The 20,494-nt window shown below is 34.2% G+C and overlaps 1 protein-coding gene across 4 annotated transcripts in view; it reads left to right on the top strand.

Moving 5' to 3' along the window:
• The first annotated feature begins 641 nt into the window (after positions 1-641).
• Positions 642-20,494, top strand: part of FER (tyrosine-protein kinase Fer) — a 132,500-nt gene continuing 112,647 nt past the window's right edge. The window contains exons 1-5 of one of the 4 annotated variants that reach the window (XM_089239242.1): positions 659-734; positions 878-962; positions 1,274-1,426; positions 9,617-9,833; positions 13,752-13,925. In XM_089239242.1, the coding sequence (XP_089095368.1) occupies positions 1,371-1,426; positions 9,617-9,833; positions 13,752-13,925 (447 nt within the window). In that variant the 5' untranslated portion in view covers positions 659-734; positions 878-962; positions 1,274-1,370. Of the gene's footprint in view, positions 735-877; positions 963-1,273; positions 1,427-9,616; positions 9,834-13,751; positions 13,926-20,494 lie in introns of all 4 variants that reach the window. The other 3 variants (XM_089239241.1, XM_089239243.1, XM_089239244.1) reach the window with 3 other exon arrangements.

The raw sequence follows: 20,494 nt of genomic DNA, 5'->3' as shown, positions 1-20,494 counted from the left end.
CATGAAAAAAAAAACTATGACAAATATGTAAAATTAATCATTTTTACTCAAATAATTATCATTATGTAATTGATAAGATGGGAAAATAATTTCAATCCCTTAATTTCAGTGAAAAATAAAACTTACGCAAGTTGGGATATTTTGATCCGGAACTGAATTTTCCAATTCGAAAGAAATTCGTGATTTTTATGGTGCAAAATTATTTACGCCATTTAATATCACGTCATTTAATGACCTTCATGACGAATGAAGATTTTTTGAGATTTATCGCTGATACTTCAAGCGTAGATCCACCAAATTTTTTAAGTTGTTTGACGTGAAGAGGTTTTTCCTTTTTGGTGAGAATTGGCAATATCAGTATTGTCCTATTTGGATCCCTATCTGGAAATATCACATGATCCAAAAATATGGTCAACGCATAATATTTCGATGAAGTATGGTCATCGACTCATCCTGCATTTCCGTTATGTTTTACTTAGTAAAATACGATAAATAATTTCCAAAAATAAGGTAGAAAATTACTATTGCTTTCTTTGGTTCTGACTAGAAATATTTTTGTGTAGTTAAATATTTGTTCATAACTCTTATCACTTTTTATTTTCGGATGAAACAAATAATATCTTCGTTTCGAAACTCATCAGAAAATATGAATAGCCATGGTTGGTGTGCCTACTTTTATCGTCTGCAAATGTGAAAAAAAACTGTTTGGAATTCATCAGTCTTGTCATTAAAATGTTTGTCTCTTTATATTTTAAATCATGAATAATATTACTCGTGTTAGAAACATCCAACTTCTCATGATTTTTTCTAACATGTCCATGATTTGTTCTATTTCTTCATTTTATTTATTTTTTTTTTTTTGTCGGAAATAAAATAGGTAACCAAACAACTCTGTGCTTTGAAGAAATAATCGGCTGAAAAATATTCACCTTTGACCTGCCAAAAAATAAAACTTTACTTGAGTTAGTGAACTTTATAATTCATGGGGGAATGGGTGGTAAAAACCAGGAAGTGAAATATACTGTTATAATTTAATGTAATATTTCTTAAATGTCTAAAACGTTTTGATTTGTGAGGTAAAACCCATGTTCCACCCAATGTTTTGCTCATGGCAATATAAAAATAAAGTATATATATATAAAATCATATAACAGTTTCATTTCTCCCATGATGATTAATTAGTTTAGTAACATTGTAAAGAAAGCTTAGAAAATATATTAAATGCAGTGGTATAAGGGTGGTATACGTTCAGTAATCTTTTTTTTCCTTACAGATGCTGACCCTCCATCTTAAAATTTATAGAGCTCTGAATGATAGATTTATGCACGGACTATTCTAAAGAATATCTCTTTGCATCGTCCTTCTAACTAATGTCTGCTGTAGTTTCTACAATATCTGCATGCTTTTTCCCATTTGCTCTCAATGAGTAAGTTTGTTCTTTTTGTTGTGTTATGGGGTTATTCGAGTATTACGTAAGTTCCAAAGTGGGAAGAAGTTAGGTGGGAGGCCTATACTTTTTATAATACGGTAGGGAAAGAGGTTTGAATGATGATTACATCAGCAACAAGCATATTGAATTACGGAATTTGGAAATAATTTTATTTGAATTAGAATAGAAGAAAATAAAGTTCAACATCTGTCAAGGTGTGACATATATCTTCATTTACTTCCAAGAAAATCTAACATCTCAACGATCTAAGACAAACAATTAGCAAAAATTTTCACTGATTCAGCTTGTTTCCTCACAGAACTTTACTGACACTCTTTTTGTAACAGTATCAATCCTTTATTTGGAAAAATTATGATTTATATTTGGACCAGAGCAAATATATTTTTATACACTGCTGGCCATTCAAAATGCACCGCCACAAAACAAGATATTGAAGTCATACTTATTGGACAAATAGCATAATATACAAAGGTGAAATTATTGCAATTACAGCCCTGATCAATGTGCAGAACACTTTAAAACCAATATTTTGTGTGGCCATGATGGCTGTTAATAACTGTTGCTACATGCCTTGCCATTAAAAGAAAAGACTTAGGACGTGTGCTTGGGGTATTTCAGTCCATGCTGCTTGCACACGTAGGCGACATATCCTGGGAATCTGAGCCCCAAAGCAGTAGTGCAACCTGGCGATCAATAAAGAGTTGCTGGACATTGTTTGCCATGTGCAGTCTTTTATTGTTCTGTTGAAACTTTCTCGTGGGCAAGTCTTGAAAGTAAGGGAGAACAACAGTCTCTCCAAAACATCTAAGATGTGGTGGTGGTTCAGAGATGCCACTGCCATGCTATTGCATGTTAAATACCCAGAACTCATGCGCCCTGAGTTTTTAAAAAGAAAGTATAAAGGGCTATTATGATCACGACTTTGAAAAGTAGTTCCACTACTTTCAAGTACAAAGGAAGTACTATACAGTACTGTATTGGTATAAAATATATATCCCCGCTGACTATCATGACTGGGCTGACAAGATATCAATTTGCGTCCGTGAATGAACGTGAATTATACCAAAATTTTCAAATTTCTGGGGTTTTTTTTTATCCTGCGAGTTATATAATAGAAATTAGTCTTCCACGGCTACTCATAGACAGTGTATTCACCACATAAATTCGCTTCCCACAAGATTGCACATGTGTCATTTTGAAAAATCATTAGGATTGGATTGCCAGTTCAAATTGAAAAAAAAATTCAGAGATTGTTGGAGAAATAAACAATGTGTAAAAACTCTATCATAAATATCCATAGTTTTTTGTCATCTAGCTGCCATGCGATCGTGAGTTTCACATCGTCAAAATCCGGGTTTCAGACCCACCAGGCTGCTAATAAGCAGTGGTGTACGATTTTTTTCTGAGGTTTTCCAACTTTGAGTTGGCTATTCTTTTGAAAAAAAGCTTTGTTGCCATGACACAGAGGCAGCTCTTGGGATATGCGTCCACACAGGATGCCAAATCCAAGATAAAAGGGCGCAAAAAATTATAAATTTTTTTAGGAATCACACTGGGGATAGGAAAAAATTAATATGAGACCGGGCAGAAGGGGCATCACAAAAACAGGTCCTGCACGGGTAGGGATTTTGTCTCGAGCCACAACTGCCATTATGATCAGCAGACCTACAACAGAATTTTTCATTAAATTGCAAATCCATGCATTAGTGATTTAGGGGATGGATAGCACCACCTATTGTGCACAAGACACTCATAACGCTTAACATACAAGCACACTGTTAGATTTCACCAATAACAAATCTGGCATAGCTCCCATATTCAGGTGTGAAATATGTGGCAGTTAAATGGGGTAGACCACAATTGTGGACCAGCAGGGAGGGAAAAGAAAATCATTCCAGCTGGAAATAGCTCAGCAAGGATTTTTATGAATCAGAAGATAATGATTTGCTATAAATTTATGCAGAAGATATTATTGAAAGAGATAAGGTAAATGAAAAATTTCTTGAAAAAAAAACCAATTTCTTGGATAACCATTTTGGACAATGATAAATATACAGGGTGTCCTGTAAGCATGGCCTTTATCCCATCAACCGTCCGTCGTAGAGGTATGATTCCAGTTTATAAAATGCTCAACGGCATTCAAAAATTACCCTGTAGTAGTTTTGAGAATGGAAATACAGTGTGTCACAAAATAAAAAAATCTAAATTTATGTATGGTCCCCATGTGCTCAAGAACCCAATTACAAAGTTGTTGCCCTGTCTCTTCTGATGCCATCAAAAAAAATCCATGTTTCTAAGTGTAATAGGGAACCAAAATGCACACTTGCCCCTTTCAGCTCTTGGGCCATGCAACCATTGTGGCTGCACAGGGTGCCCTCCAAGAGGGAGGGTTAAAAATCTGACGTGAATGGGTAGTTGTTGGGATACGTTGTGAGGGAGGTGCTTGCCCACTCCCCCACAATGGTTGGGAAGACAAGGCTCTAGCCCAGGGGATGGGACTCCATTCTCTTAGCATTTTTTTTTCCATGCTTTAAATTAACTGTAAACCCCCCCCCCCCAAAAAAAATCTTGGTTGGAGCCTGCGAAAGGTTCTAGCCTAGGGGCCCCGATGCAGGATGTAGGGATATGAGGGAGGGAATAGGCAGGAGGTGCAAAACAGTCCCATGCAGGTAGAGATTTTGTCTGTCTATTCCCTCACGTTTTCTCATCTCCATTATGGAGATTATGCGTGATGTCATGTGAATCTTTACTTTGTGAAATTTTTAAAAATTTTGGAATCTTAGCGAAAGTCTACGCTGCCGCCCCCTTACAACCTTCCCCCCCCCTGCACCACACACCTTTCTCCCTCGCTTAAGCCGCCTGTGAGAGAAAGCTTGCAAAAGAAACCCATTAACACTGAGAATTTAACATATCTGTTTACATATAACAAATCTGTTATAACATGTTTTAGATTTATTACATTGAATTTAACAAATATAATAAATCTAAAACAAATATAATTAAGCATAGCATATTTATATATTTATATATTATATATTACTAATAAATCAATCTATGAATTTTCTTCTGCTTGATTTTCCATTTCAGAAAACCTTAGATCTTTCAATAATATTTTCTGATTAAAATTAAAAATGATTCAGACACTTATCTTCTGATTCTCCTATTCATATAAATCCTTGTGAAGTGATTTCCTGGTGTAATGATTTTCTTTTCCTTCCCTGATGGTTCATAACTGTGGTTTATCACTATTTAACAGCCACACATTTTCATACGTGAATATGGGAGCTGTCAGATTTGTGTTGGTGAAACTTAACAGTGTACTTGTGTGTCTCTCCAGCATTTGACATGGTTTGTGTTAAGTAGGTGGTGCCATCTATCCTCCTAATCGCTAATGTGTGGATTTGAAATTTAATATATATATATATATATTTGTGTTGTAGGTCTGTGTGATCATTGTGGTGACAACAGAGCTTTTTTTCAAAGAGATAGCCAACTTAAAAAGAAAACCTTAGAAAATTGTATTTAGCCGAACACTGCACAATTGCGGATTATAAACCCAAATTTTCATCAAAGGCGAAATCCAAGGAGGGCAGGGGGCTCTTGCGCCCCTCCCAAGAAGATAAAAGTCTTATTTTAGATGGCTAGCAGTGTTATATTCTCTTGATCAGGGGTTTTTCAAACCAGTGTAACAGCTTTCTCGAGCTTCCAAAATCTGCATGCACTTTCCCTGACTTCTATTCATATAAGCAAATGCTTTGTCATGCTCTTATTTTTTTTAATGTGCTACTTGAAATGAAGAATCTTATTAGCAGCAGCAAGTAAACAAGCGCTTGCATCCACTGTCATTTTAACACGTAGGTCCATAAAGTCTATTTTACTCAATATTGAATCTATAATTTAAAAAAAAATGGAATTTTATCTTTCAGAAGTAATTAATCTGAGGCAGAATTATGATACGAATATTTCTAAGCACAGACATTGAGTCTCTTCTCTCTTTTTCTTTGTACTTTGCAAGAGGGCATCTTTTTTTCAGCCACTTCAATGGACATTTTGTCTGTTGTGGTCTTTGTGTTTGTATTTCACAATATCTCCTGAGTTGTTTTCAATTTGTTTTTTTTTTGGGACATCTTTGAAAGTTTTTGGAATTTTTCTTTCATGTTTTCCAAAAAGACAGACCTTAGATGTCTATTTTTGAAAATATTTTGAAAACATTTTAAGATATTTTCTTCTATCGACTGCTTGTTGTGATTTCATAAACCAGTTTCGAAAGCAACCACTGAATTTTAGAATGGTGGATATTACTCACAGATACTTTATTTTTGGTGAATTAGTCATTGGGTACCTTTTCTTTCTGATACATTTTTGAGTGGTAATCTACATCTGTTGGCATTTCTTTTACTTCTATGATGGATCAAATTAAGGAGTCTTTATACCTTTATTCTAGGGGCTCGAGATCATGTCAAGTCATGATCAAGATAAGTCATACCGTGGTATTCTCGGTTGTTAAACAGGGTTCTCCAAATTAATTAAGTGCTTTTATTTACTCTAAATTTATTTCATTAAATTTGAATTTTTATTTATTTTCAAATAACTTTTTTTCATTAATTGATTAACTTTTTTAATCAGTTATTTCTTTTATTAAATCTGAAATTTGTGCAAATAATCCTGAAATAATTTTTTTCATTAATTATGAAATTATTTCTTTCATGAATTAATTACTCTTGACAATTCTGAAATGACACTTGACAATTCTGAAATGACACTTGACAATTCTGAAATTATTCTCAGTATTTTTGAAATTATTTCTATCAGTAGTTCTGCAATTGTTTCTTTCAGTAATTTTGTAACTATTTTTCCATTAATTATAAACTTTCATCAATCATTTCTTTCAAAAAATTTTATTTTTTTTCACTTTTGACAATTCTGAAACTACTCTTGACTTTTCTGAAACTACTCTTGACTTTTCTGAAATTATTCTCAAATTCTGATAATTCAGAATAATTCTCAATAATTCTCAAACTATTTCTTTAAGTAATTCTGTAACATTTTTTATTAATTATAAATTTACATCAATTATGAAATTATTTTTTCAAAAATTCAAAAATTATTTCTTTCATTAAGATGTTTTTGGTGTTTTTGCAAATTCTGTAATTATGTATCCATTTTGGATGCCAGATTTGGCTTCTTGAAATATGTAGCCTATATGAAATCATAATAGGCCTCAAAAACTGTTTTGGCTCCGGGTTCCACGGAATGGCCTTTTCAGTGTATCAAATGCACAGCATTGCTATTGAATCTGGAAAATATCTCGCAGTTCTAAACATAGCAATACATATTTCAGTGGCCAGAGCTCTCTCTTTAACAAATTTATTTATTTATTATTGTTGTTATTATTTTTTTTTTTTGGAATTTAATCGTTTTGCTATATAAAAAGTAGGTACTTTCAAAAATTGGTTGGCGGGCCACAGTGAAAAGCTCAAAGGGCAATATTTGGACCATGGGTTGAAGACCGCTGCTGTAGGCTGTATAACCTACGTGGAGGTATGGAGCGCCAAATCAGTGGCAAAAAGAAAAATAATTACAAAAATTTGAAAAAAGTTTTTATGCAAAGTTTCAAACTATGAGTGTACTAGATTTGCAGAGAAAACCATGATTTTTAATGCATTTCATCCGGCTGGGAACACATCAGAGAGTTTGCAAGATTGTTTTACTGGTGTGGCTTATATGCCAGAGGAGCGCCGAAACTGTCCCGTGCAGGTAATAATAATTAACTATAAGATACTGCTCCTGAATTCATCACTGCCCACACATTCGTACCCATCATTCCTGGAAACATGGAGTTGGTCCACTAATGACTCAAAGATTTGCATATTTATAAGTTCATGTCCTTATTCTGTAGAACTTTGCTAACTCTTAATACATAGGTCTCACCCAGACACAGCCCAAAGATCTCATGACAATTAGATGTGTTTAAAATTTTTGACAGTTTGTATGCAAATTGGCAAGTAGGTATTTTTAGCTAGGTAAGGGGGCCTCAGAAAAATCAGTTTGCCTAAATGCCCTATGATGCTGTTCAGAAGACCTAAGCTTACTTTATGGAAAATGTACAAAATATCTTATTCCAAAATCTGCATTAACGTGATCTTTAGTTTTTAATGCTATTAGTTTTTCTGCATTTGTGCTGCCCTTTTGATGAAGATCTTCAACTATACAATCAATCAAAAATTCTAGGTTGATGCTGAAAACAATTGTGCATAAAAAAAACATTTCAATTACTTTTTTGTGTTGCCCTTTTTTTTCCTGATGCCCTAAGCATGTGCTTATTTTGCTTAATGGTTAATCTGGTCCTGCTATTCATACATATGTTTCAAAACATTTTAGGAAAATAACATTCATGGAGCAACATGGGTGGAGTAAACATACAAACATCATTTCCCAAGTTTTTGAAATTTGCAGTTTCGTGTTTTTGACATGAGGGACATATAAATTGATAATCCAGTACTTACAGCAAGGTCAGGAGACCTCATAACATCACTTTTCTGGGAGGCCTATGATGCTGTTAAGCAGCCCTGCTTATGGAATACACATCAAAATATCAAAATGGTGTGACCTTCACTGGGTGATTGCTGAGCAACTAAAATTGATTCTTTTGGTTTACGCTGGTATTAAAAAAAAAACAAGCTTCTCTTGGGAATTTGAAAAGTGTTGGGTATTTTAAGCATCTATGCATATCATTGTGGTTGTTTGCTATATACAATATCATCTGTCTTGTTCATGGCCTCATTTGCTCACCAATAAGGTGTTAAGTGAGATGGCTCGCTCCGATGGATTTTTTTTTTCAATTTCACAATAAGATTCTCATTTCATTTTTTTTGTACCCTGTGTATATAATATGGCAAGTGTAAGATAACAGATGAGATGGCATGGGGTGGGCCTCAATTGCTTTTAAAACATACCTCCATCCTAATATGTGTACATTCATCCATCTTAACAAAACCCTGAAACTTTTCTCAACTCCCAACCCCATCTCATCTGTAATCACCACAAAATTTGTTAATCGCGACAGTACTCAATTGTCCGGGTAAAAATTTTGTATGTTTTTTTTTCTTCTTTTTTGACACAAAATAAAGTGTTCCAGACTCTACCACGAAGCTGGGCTGGAAGAGATCTTGGCAACAGGATAAGTCCAGTGGCAAAGTTCTGGTGTTCATTCATTCATGTTCGTGGCCCCCACATCTTGCAAGAGAGTCCCTAGGGAGATGCTGGACTCGCATCATGACATTCCAGATTCCAACCCTATTGTGGGCACTGTGGTGATTGGCTGAAATTAGTTTTATGTAGTTTTCTAACTTTGATGTTCGAATGCGAGCTGGTCTCCCATTTGAAAAAGTCTCTCCACACAAAGCTGGCAGACCTTCAACACGATACATACTGAACACAAAACTCAGACATCTGCCATTTTCACTTCAAAATATGATAGGCAGATGGCAACACCAGTAAAACACTAAACACTCTCGTAACTCTGCCAACATAAATACATTAAAACCACATTTTTATCCACACACAATCCTTTCTGACACACCAATTTGTTAGAAATTCTACAGAGGAATGTATACGAGGTGCATGTACTGTAACGTAGTAATAGCAGCAGGGTCTCTACACTGATTTTTGGAGAGTCCCCCATAGTGAATTTATGGTATAAAAAAATGGTGCAGATCATTCCAAGCCCTCGGGCTGGAACCCTGTCAGCCCACCCTTATGGGGGTGGGGTATACTCTCATTACACTGCACTTTGTTGTAATGTCCATTCAGGTATTGTATGCTTTTCAAGAGAAGCACTGTTAAAAATTTCACCAGCATTAAAACCTAGATAAAATCATTTCTTCTATTTCACTTTTTTTTTCTGACATGCGCAATATAATGAGAGCATTTTTTTATCATAAAATTTATCTTTCTTTTCGTAAAAATTATACACAAGCTCATAACTTGGATTACTATGTTATCCTAATGGATTACTATTTCTTAAATTACAAAAAAATATCAGTGGTCATATCATTATGAAATGAAACTTCTTTAACTTATAGAGGTGGGCCATTGAGAGAGGTTATGTTACATATTTTTAGTTTAAGTAAAAATGGTTTTTACATTTTTGTCTTTTACTTTCAGTACAAATATGGGATTTGCATCAGATTTACAAGGAAAGTCCTCTCATGAAGCACTAATGACCTTACAAGATGCTGAATTAAGATTACTAGAAAACATGAAAAGATGCATGGCTTTGAGAATAAAATGTGACAGAGAGTATGCAATTGCAATAAATTCTATGTGTATTCAAACTTTAAAAATTGACCAAGGAGAGTTGAAAAGTAGCATGGTTGCTAGAGTAAGTATGTTGTTAATTTTATTATTAAAATTTTAACACAGTCAGTAACCTAGTTAATGCCTAATACCATTGCTGAAATTTTTGGTTACTCTGATTTTATGATTTTAGATTGTTCGTGAACGACAAAAGCAAAGAAATAATTGAAGTAAAATGGAAAATAGAGATAAAAAAAATTCTACTATGCTACTTTTATGGAAAATAGACTATGAAAAAAATGATAGAAACATAAGTACAAACCCTTTAGGACTTATAAACTAGATCTCATTCTTAAGACTACTTGATAATGTAGGCCATTCATTATACCACTGGAAAACAGATTCACATGCTTTTTACTTGGCATAAAATTATGATTTTCTTCTCTTTAAACAAAAAATTTTAAAATATTTCATCTGCCAAATGTTTGATTTTATTAAATTTCAATTCAGAGAGAAAATTTTTGGCCAGCTGCCTGTTGAGCACACCAATTTTCAATTATGCAGGTCTCAGTTTATTTAAAACTAGCACCAAAATACATATCCCTGTGCAGTTAACCTGTAGAATGTTTCTTTATTTTCTCCTTTCAATGAAACACATTTTTTTCTCTCCCCCTAGCGAGATTCACTAATAGTGGAAGATTAGCAATCATATCGAAGAGAAAAAGAGATTATTCTAGTTACATTTTTTTTTTCAAAATATATTTTTGGTTTCAGAACAGGTTTTTGAGATGGTTTGCTAAATGGAAATAGGGGATATATATAAGTGGATATTCGTCATTACAGTAGACCACTCATCCCCATCTTGAAATCTGACTTTGTACCACATTTTTACTTGTTTTTATTGTTATTACCTGTGTAGTTTGTATTTTTATTTTCCCTGTATTATAGTGGTATCAGTTTTAACAAAGAGTTTTTTCAAGAAATTTAATAATTCATTAGGAGTGATGAACTTGTAAATTTACAAACAAAGTAATTTATAAAAAAAAATGAATATACATGGGTGTATATTTATATAATTATTTAAATTGGTTTTACTGTACTGTGTTGCATATGTATCAAATACTGTCACATGTGTTGTTAACTATATAAATATCATTAGCCTTCTACAATTAAGTGACACAGCATGAACTATAGGCACAGATATGAAAAATAATTTAATCGTTTATGCTATATACATCATATATATACACTATTATATCATATAAATGCAAAATATTATATACATATGTCATGGTGAAAGTGATAATCCAGTAATTATTTGTAATCGCCAGTTATCATTAATTTTTGATAATAACTGGCTGCAAATAATTAAACACAAGTTTTTACATTCTATCACAATGCGTAAATCAGATGTGGAATGAAACATATAGCAAATAAAAAATTAGGAATTGATTCTCAAGCATTATCTTATCGAAAAAACTACAGCATTAGGTATAATATAATAGGCAGATAATAACATATGATGCCAAATAAATTGCTAGCGAACTATATAATGCCCAATTATCATAAGCGTGGACTTGTATCCTGTCCATGAGCCCCAGCCCACTTAGTATTTTAAAGTACCAGCCCACTCCCATTTTAAAGTATAGCAGCACAAATACAACTCACCTAAACAAGAAATGAACAAAAACACTGTCTGCTTCAACTTGCTCGAAGGTTTTGCATGTTCAATGAATTTAGGATGACTTTTTCTTATATGTTCTATGCTTTTCTAGTGGTGTGTTCTCTCTCAGATCTGTGTATTTTTAACAAATACTTTCCTTAGAAGAGTTGATCAACTTTGCCCAAGAATATTAAGAAGACGCCAATGAATAAGGCAAATACACGAAAATACAAAAATCCTAATGCATAAAAATCCTCGTTGATGACATAAGTAGAAAATTCTTGAAACCGGCACTAGGAACCACTTCAGAAAATATTACAGAGAGGCCACTCAAAGAAAGTAGTCATACCCTACAATCCAATACTCTCACTGAAGATCAAACCAATTCTTAAAAAGTTTAATCTAACAACCATAGATGTGCCTATTAAAAACTTTGGTTTCATGCCAACTAAAGATGCTACACCACAGAATAAACAATGGGGCATTTATTACATTCCATGTGGTGATTGCCCTCTTGGTTATATAGGACAGACAAGGAGACCCATAAACGCAAGATTAAATTAACACGCTCGCTGTGTTAAGAATCAGGAATGTGAAAAATAGACCATCGCCGCTCACTGTTGTCAAGAGGGCCATAGATTCAAATTTCAAGAAGCGAGAGTTTTTCACAAAGTCAAGTTCACAGTTGATTTAGATTTCAACGAAGGCACATATATTCGGGCCTTCAAAAATATACTAGTAAATGATAATAAATCTACACCCCCGATCTCAACACCATGGCTTAAATTCATTTTGAGTGGGAATTTTAAGAAAATTCGAATAGACCAATCAGGTAGCACTATTCCGCAAGTGTCCAATCAAGATGCTGCATTAGTATCTCACACAGTCTCACAGCTTCATTCTGACCATGACGTTTGAAGTGAACAGACGTACTTTTTCCGCTGAGCAACCGAGCGTTAAGATTTGGTATTCAACCCAAGTGGGAAACTGTCAGCGTGACTAGTGGTTAAATATTTTTCCTCTGAAGACGACACCCATTGGTGTTGAAATGCATTAGGATTTTTGTATTTTCGTGTATTTGCCTTATTTGTTGGTGTCTTCTTAAAAATATTTTTCTCCCTGATTGCCAGCAAGAGATGCAGATGAAGTGCTAGGCACCTACTGGCTGATATTACAAAAGAAAAGCTGTATTTAAAATAAGCAAAAACAATGAAAATTTATTTTAAAAAAAAGTGCAATATTTCTATTATAAACAATTTGATTAGAAATTTGTAGTTTTGTGGATAATGTATAATTATTTATTATTGAAACATTTTATACGCTGAATAAATTAAACCAGAATAAATTTTTCAAGCAATACTAATATTTCCTCTGAATGAATCTTTTAAAAAGGGGTGATTACATGGAATTTCTGAGAGCCAGAAAAACAGTTTTGCTTATTAATGTACTGGTAATCAAGTCTGCTGGCATTTGCCCATCTCCCACAAAAAAAAAGAAGCTTTAACCATCTTTGGATGGTCTGTCTAGGCAGTTCTCAGTCATTAATACTGGTAATCTATTATTGAAAATCTGATTTCTGTAACTTTCATTTTTATATTAAGTCTGAACAACAGAGGAAAAAAAAACATTACTCATCCTTGCAGTATAGAAGCGAGTAATTAGTGAAGTAAACATTTAAAAAAATTAAAAAAGAAGAAGAAAGTGCATTAGAAAGTGTTTCATAATACATTTGAGATCATACAAACTCTTGTATTACTTTATTGATGTCAAAGCTAAAACCCAAAGAGAAATATACAACATTGTAAGACAATTGAATGAACAACGTTATTTGAACCCAAAATTGCTAAAAGAACCACGGCTATATGCATTTCGGAACTATAGGAAGTTCCTTCATCAGTAGCAAAAACAAAACAACATAAGAAAAATAACGAAAAATACTCCTTATAGCGGAAGTTGCTCACTGTGAGTATAGCCGTGGTTCTTTTTGCAAAATTTTTGGTTCAAATAACGTCGTTCATTCAATTATCTTATCTAACCCAAAAGGTTCATTTTCTATACAACATTGTATTTACATAGTCAAACTTTGCATACAGACTGCCTTAACCACAATTATAATAATGATTATGCTTATTTTTAAATAGGATTTTACAGCACAAAAAGAGTACAGAGAATATTACAAATTGTTATAATACCAATATAGGCTCAGATTATGCTTTAGGACAGTGACAGAAAATATTATTTTGATCATGTAATGCTGAGATTCTAAGTCATTCTTATATATGTGTTGATAGAATGAAGTTTGTCAATTAAGGATATAATTATGTATTGCATAATTTTCAGGCATGGAGTGTTGTTGCTGAAGAAACTGAAGCTCTTGGTAAGCTTGTTAAACAAAATGCAGATTTTGTTGCCACAAATACTATTGAAGAATTAAGTAGCTTGATATTAGAGAAACGATCACTTCGAAAACTATATGTTGATGAACATACTCGTATTCATGCTGAGCTTCTGAGGGTAAGTATGCTCTCTTTTCAATTATTTGATGTGGGTCATCAAATCGTCCCCTTCATGTTAGAAGCACGAATGTGTAAATTTTCACTTTTTTTTATCAGCTGGTTGGATACCTTATTTTGCTATCGAAGTTTTGCCAGAAACACAAATGTGTATCCCTATTAAAACATGTGTTACAAAAAATTTTTGAAAAATAACTTCCATAGAGTAACATCATTACCGGGTGTGTACACCCTGGGCCCCAAAAAACTTTCATAACTTCACATTTTTTTATAATTTAAGGGGGCCCAATATTTTTTTTCTGTGCCCAGGGTCTCAACTGACTTTAATTCGCTTCTGCCAAGGACAGTGCACATTCATGCTTCTAGCATGAGAGGGACAAAATCATTATGTTCTTTGCTAATTTATGCATATGTACTTTATATGTATCCAATCTTACCATAAATGCTATTCCCATGATTCCAACAGTTGTTGTCCTACCTGATTTGCATATTGCAGTGAGAGGGGTGGGTAAATAGCTAAAAGGAAGAAAAAAAAATTGAATAGATTCTGACATGTTTTGGGGAGATTAAGAGAATCTTGTATCTCTGACATCACTTCACAAAGGTGGAAAATCTAGTTTTTCAGTTTTCACCTTACTAAATGAGCAAATAGTTTGGGTATTAAATATTAAGTATTAAATATAATGGGACGTCATTAAATGCAAAATTCTGTGTTACATACAGTAAAGATATTCAGAATATCTCAACGAAAGGTGCCCTCATAGAAAATTCCCCAATAAAGCCTTTATTTATTTATTTGGTTTCTTACTGTCTTTTTAAACTAAACCCACATTTTTTTACTTCGCTCTTGTGACATTGTGCTTAGATGTAGTGATAAAAAGTTTCAGTTTCAATAAAAAAAAAAGTTTGTTTCAATAAAAGGGTTTTTTATTGGTATTAAACTGTGCTATTAACATTACAATAGAAACAGTTAGGTATTGCCATTTAATCTTTCTGGATTTTGCCATAACCAGAAGTGCTATCTAAATATCACTGACATTATTTTCAAGAACGTACCTCGAAATGAACATATGTAAATTTTCATTTGTATTTTTTAAATATTACAGTCTTTAGGGTCTGACCGGGCAGACCTTCAACATAAATACTTAAATAACATGAAAATTCAGGTATTTCACTTCAAAATATCGAAGACAGATTGCAGCACCTGTACATCATTCAACAAGCACAAGTCTTACAACATAAATTTGTTAGGGCCAAACAAACATTTACACACACAACACTTTTCCCTTCATATACCAATTCATTAGAAATTCCCCAGAGGAATGTTTACGATTTGTATGTATACGGTTAAGTAATCTATAGGGATGTGATTAGAGAAGTTATTTTTGATCCCTGTATATATGTATCAAATTCTTTACAGTTATTAAATCCAAAATTATTGATCCAAGTAAATTTGGATTTGTCATTTGCAGTATCGAACTATTATGGTCAAGATTATGGCAATGGATATTTTTATCTTATGGACAAAAATATTTGTAATAATTGAAACTGTAGAGAATATTCTTATCATCACCAATAGCATCTTGATTCTGTATTATTTCAATAATAATTTCCAAGATGGAGACATGATTTTCTAAATTTATTATACCTCATTATAACAGATAGCAGCATACTTGTGAATTATTTATTTGAAAAATATATATCTTTAAAGCTTACTGGATTGATCTTGTAAAATTTAACATTTTCAAAAAACTATCTTTGTACTGAACTAGGCATATTCCAACAAATTAATGGAATACTCAGAGGAACTTGTTTCTTATATTCATTCACAGATATTTTTTACATTACTTTGGTAGTAATTAATTGTTAAAATGAAATATCACTGGTTTTTTTTTATGGGACTGAACACAACACATAAAACATACAATCAAAACTGAGAAAAACACAAAACAATAAAACTCCACAAAAAATGACATTACGATGACACAGACACTCTGTGACCCCAAGGGACTGATAGTCCTTCCAGTGGGTCAATATAAGTTAAATTAAAAAGTTAATTGAATTATGCAACAGCCTTGTTACAGTACTAATTGGTTAATATTTTATAAAGTCATATATATATTTTTAGATATTTTTTTAACTGAACAAAGAAAATATGCATATATATGTTACCGGCAAAGTATGAAATCCAGGCATTCTATAGAATGCCTAGGCATTGTATAGAATGCCTGGTCGTTTCAGGCAAAGTATGAAATACCGGTTTTATTCTATACTTTGCCTAGGCATTCTATAGAATGACTAGTCATTCTATAGAATGCCTAAACACAATCCAGGCAAAGTATGAAATATCTTCTTCCAACAAATCTCTTTAGGGGCGGTATAAAATATTACATAAAATTAAAATTTCATAGAATTTTCTTTTTTTCCCGGAAACGTTTCCCTTTCGCTCTCGTGAAAAAGGATCTGTTGAGGGGCGGTATAAAATATTACAATTTCTTCGAATTAAAATTTCGCAGAATTTTCGTCGTTTTTTCCCGTTAACGTTTCCCTTCGCTCTCGCGAAAAAGGATCTGTTGAGGGGCGGTGTTAAATATTACAATTTCTTCAAATTAAAATTTCATAGAATTTTCTTTTTTTCCCGGAAACGTTTCCCTTTCGCTCTCGTGAAAAAGGATCTGTTGAGGGACGGTATAAAATATTACAATTTCTTCGAATTAAAATTTCGCAGAATTTTCGTCATTTTTTCCCGGAAACGTTTCCCTTTCGCTCTCGTGAAAAAGGATCTGTTGAGGGGCGGTGTAAAATATTACAATTTCTTCAAATTAAAATTTCGCAGAATTTTCGTCATTTTTTCCCGGAAACGTTTCCCTTTTGCTCTCGTGAAAAAGGATCTGTTGAGGGGCGGTGCTAAATATTACAATTTCTTCAAATTAAAATTTCGCAGAATTTTTGTCATTTTTTCCCGGAAACGTTTCCCTTTCGCTCTCGTGAAAAAGGATCTGTTGAGGGGCGGTATAAAATATTACAATTTCTTCAAATTAAAATTTCGCAGAATTTTCGCCATTTTTTCCCGGAAACGTTTCCCTTTCGCTCTCGTGAAAAAGGATCTGTTGAGGGGCGGTGTAAAATATTACAATTTCTTCGAATTAAAATTTCGCAGAATTTTCGTCGTTTTTTCCCGGAAACGTTTCCCTTCGCTCTCGCGAAAAAGGATCTGTTGAGGGACGGTATAAAATATTACAATTTCTTCAAATTAAAATTTCGCAGAATTTTTGTCATTTTTTCCCGTTAACGTTTCCCTTCGCTCTCGCGAAAAAGGATCTGTTGAGGGGCGGTATAAAATATTACAATTTCTTCGAATTAAAATTTCGCAGAATTTTCGTCGTTTTTTCCCGTTAACGTTTCCCTTCGCTCTCGCGAAAAAGGATCTGTTGAGGGACGGTATAAAATATTACAATTTCTTCGAATTAAAATTTCGCAGAATTTTCGTCATTTTTTCCCGGAAACGTTTCCCTTTCGCTCTCGTGAAAAAGGATCTGTTGAGGGGCGGTATAAAATATTACAATTTCTTCTAATTAAAATTTCGCAGAATTTTCGTCATTTTTTCCCGGAAACGTTTCCCTTTTGCTCTCGTGAAAAAGGATCTGTTGAAGTTCGTAATTTTTTCCGGAAACATGCATTGGCCAGCGACGACTTCCATTCTTATTGGTGTATAATCGCACCATTTGATCCACGATGTCGACTCCATATTTAATTTCGTTATTGTAGGCAACTGTTTCTGGGGTCTTTTTCACGTTTTCGTTGATAGTTACATCAGTATGAAGTGAACTCAGAACTAGAACATTTTTAATTTTTTTTTTCTCTGATAAGATGTCAGCGTGATATCAGTTCCAGTTTTGAATACTATTGACGAGTATAGATCCCGTGTTCCTGTTTTTGCAGTTGGAGTTACCTCACGACGGTCTTTTTGAAGGGTCCCAACCAAGCTTGTCCTTTTCAAAAATGCACATAATCTCAGTGATGTAAAATAATCATCTGTTGTTTTGTTTCGACGTTCTCCTAGGTAAGGTTTGACTAATCGAATAACATGTCCATAGACAAGTTAATTTGCTGGTCTGGTGTTATCTGTCCCAGTGTAATCGAAACTGATTTTCTGTCTATTCAGAATATATTTGGAATCAACGCAGGCAAGAAGCCAGAATTCTGTCCCAAATTTGTCTGGCTTACTTGGGATATACTGTGTAAATGGACATCTTGCTTTTGAGGGTAGAAGTTGTTCGTCCACAGTTAGATTGGGCCCTGGTTTGTAGCACGTCGCACTGTATTCTATGAATGAAATCCATAGTGAACATGCAAGAGAAAATTGGTCAGATCGAATCGCATGAATTTCAAAATTTCTTTGAAACGATATCTTGTCATTGTTTGGGGAAAAAATAGAGGACCCCAAATCTGGACGACCACAATGAATTCAGTAGGAAGTTTTTTGCACCTCTTGCATACATAATGGATATTGTTGCATCCAGTTCAAGCAAAGAAACTGACCAAGATGGGCTTCAGCTTCTGTATATGTCGAATCATTTTGTCGCAGAAAATAAGGCGTCACGAACCCAAAACACTTTCATTTATGTTTTTTGAGCGCATAAAATGTGGGGCCTTGATTTCCTCTCAATATATTTTGCGATCCTCGACATCCTAAAGTTGAGGAAGGTTCTATGATTTTCCATATGCTCCCATCTGCTGCAGTTTCTTAGATCGTTTCTGTGGCTTCAACGAGTTATAATGAGTCACACCACGGTCATTTTCTGCACACGAGAGCTAATTAGACCGGGACCTACAATTTATTGCCGATTCCGAACGGCAAGCTTGTTTCTAAGCTCATCGAGAGGTTGGTGCACTAACTCCTCAATGGGGGACTTCATGCGGTCAAGTCGCAGTGTCTGTTGTACCCCTGTGCCAGGAAAGTTATCTGACAAAGACGAACCGGGTATCAAACTCACGACACCTCTAAACATCCTTTGGTACTTTAGGCGAGTATCTTATCGACCTGGGCTACCGCGCCCGAGAAATAATTTTATATTGATTTAAATATTCGTCATCAGAACCGCTACTTTCTTCACTACAGTTCGACATAGGGTAGATGTATGCTCTTCTGCACTTTCATCATAACTGCTTCCAGAGTTTCTCTCATCTAATCTTTGCATCTCCTGGAGTATTTCTTCAGTAAATATACGTTTTCTCGTCATTCTAAACCAATGTTTCCCAAAGTGGGCAATCGCCTCCTGGTGGGCGATAGAAAGGACCAAGGGAGCGATAGAAGCCACAGGTATAACATAGGATATATGGGTTCGCTTGAGTGGGGGGGAGGGGGGTGATGAGGGAAAAATTTATCTGAAGAAGGGGGCGATGGAACAAAAAGTTTGGGAAACTATGTTCTAAACTAACTGTTTGAAAAGATCACATGCACTCAAATTTTCTACGTCCCAGAATAAACAATTTAACGGATAATATGGCAAGAATGCTTGACAAAAACCAAAAATGACACACCTGCTGACGACACTTGCAGATAAGAATGAGAGGAAAAGAAAGGTCACACACAAGGTCAAACGCAAAAAAGACTTTCAGAAGGATTATAGCCTACTTAGAAATCAATTGTGACGACGATAGTAGTATTTACCGCATAATGTGCTAGAATATAAGGAAGGGTCACTATGACCCCCCCTTCGGTCTTTCTAGGTATATCCGCTCGTAGCTTCGTTGTTAAAAAAGATAACGAAAGGAAGCTTTGGTATACAATAAGAACGTGCTAATTCAGGAACAGTCCAGAAATTCCAAGTGGTTCGGTTTGTTCTTAGCAGAGATATGGAAGCTTAAACAGCGTGCAGGGTCAAAAAGACACCCGTTCCGTCTTTCTACTGTTAATATTTCATCATTGATAAATGGAACTTGCAAATGCGGATTATGCGATATCATTTTGTCTTGAAAGAACCGAAATTTTCCTCTACGGATTTATGAACAAAAAATATAATGTATAAAGCGCCCGTTAACTCATCTAATCGAGGGTAAGTGACCGTGGTATGTCGGTCACGGAAAACAAATTGGTATACGTAGGTTTACCATATTTTATCGGTGGAAATACGGGAGATAGAGATCCTAAGTAAAGAATTGCTTATTGTTAGGTCGACGATATTTGCTTGAGAAAAATACGTGAAATTGGGATTCGAAATACGGGAAAATGTGGAACAATGTCAATTATCGCTAAATGATGCCAAAAGTAAACGAAATCGTTAACTCGTGCTAAAATCACTGAAAATTCGCCAATCGTGAGAAATAAAGTGCCACTTCAAATTAAAGTGAATTAAAAAAAAACATGACAAATGTGTGAGATGAATATTCTTGTTTTTAGTCTCTTAATGAGGCTTTTTGAATCACGTGATATTTCCCTTTTTCTGGAGAGACATACATGGTAACCAATATGGCGACTTCCTGCGCAACTCATGAAAGACATAAATCAAAATTAAAGAAACGTAGAAATGAATTGGTTTTTTTTCTACTTTTTGATGGGTGCTAGAT

This window comes from Pholcus phalangioides, unplaced genomic scaffold (genome assembly GCF_987345545.1).
Source record: "Pholcus phalangioides strain wild (caught in Gottingen) unplaced genomic scaffold, Ppha-v1.0 ptg000011l_1, whole genome shotgun sequence".
NCBI classification, from domain to species: domain Eukaryota; kingdom Metazoa; phylum Arthropoda; class Arachnida; order Araneae; family Pholcidae; genus Pholcus; species Pholcus phalangioides.
The sequence above is the reverse complement of the archived record's forward strand: the minus strand, read 5'-3'. Positions and strand labels throughout refer to the sequence as shown.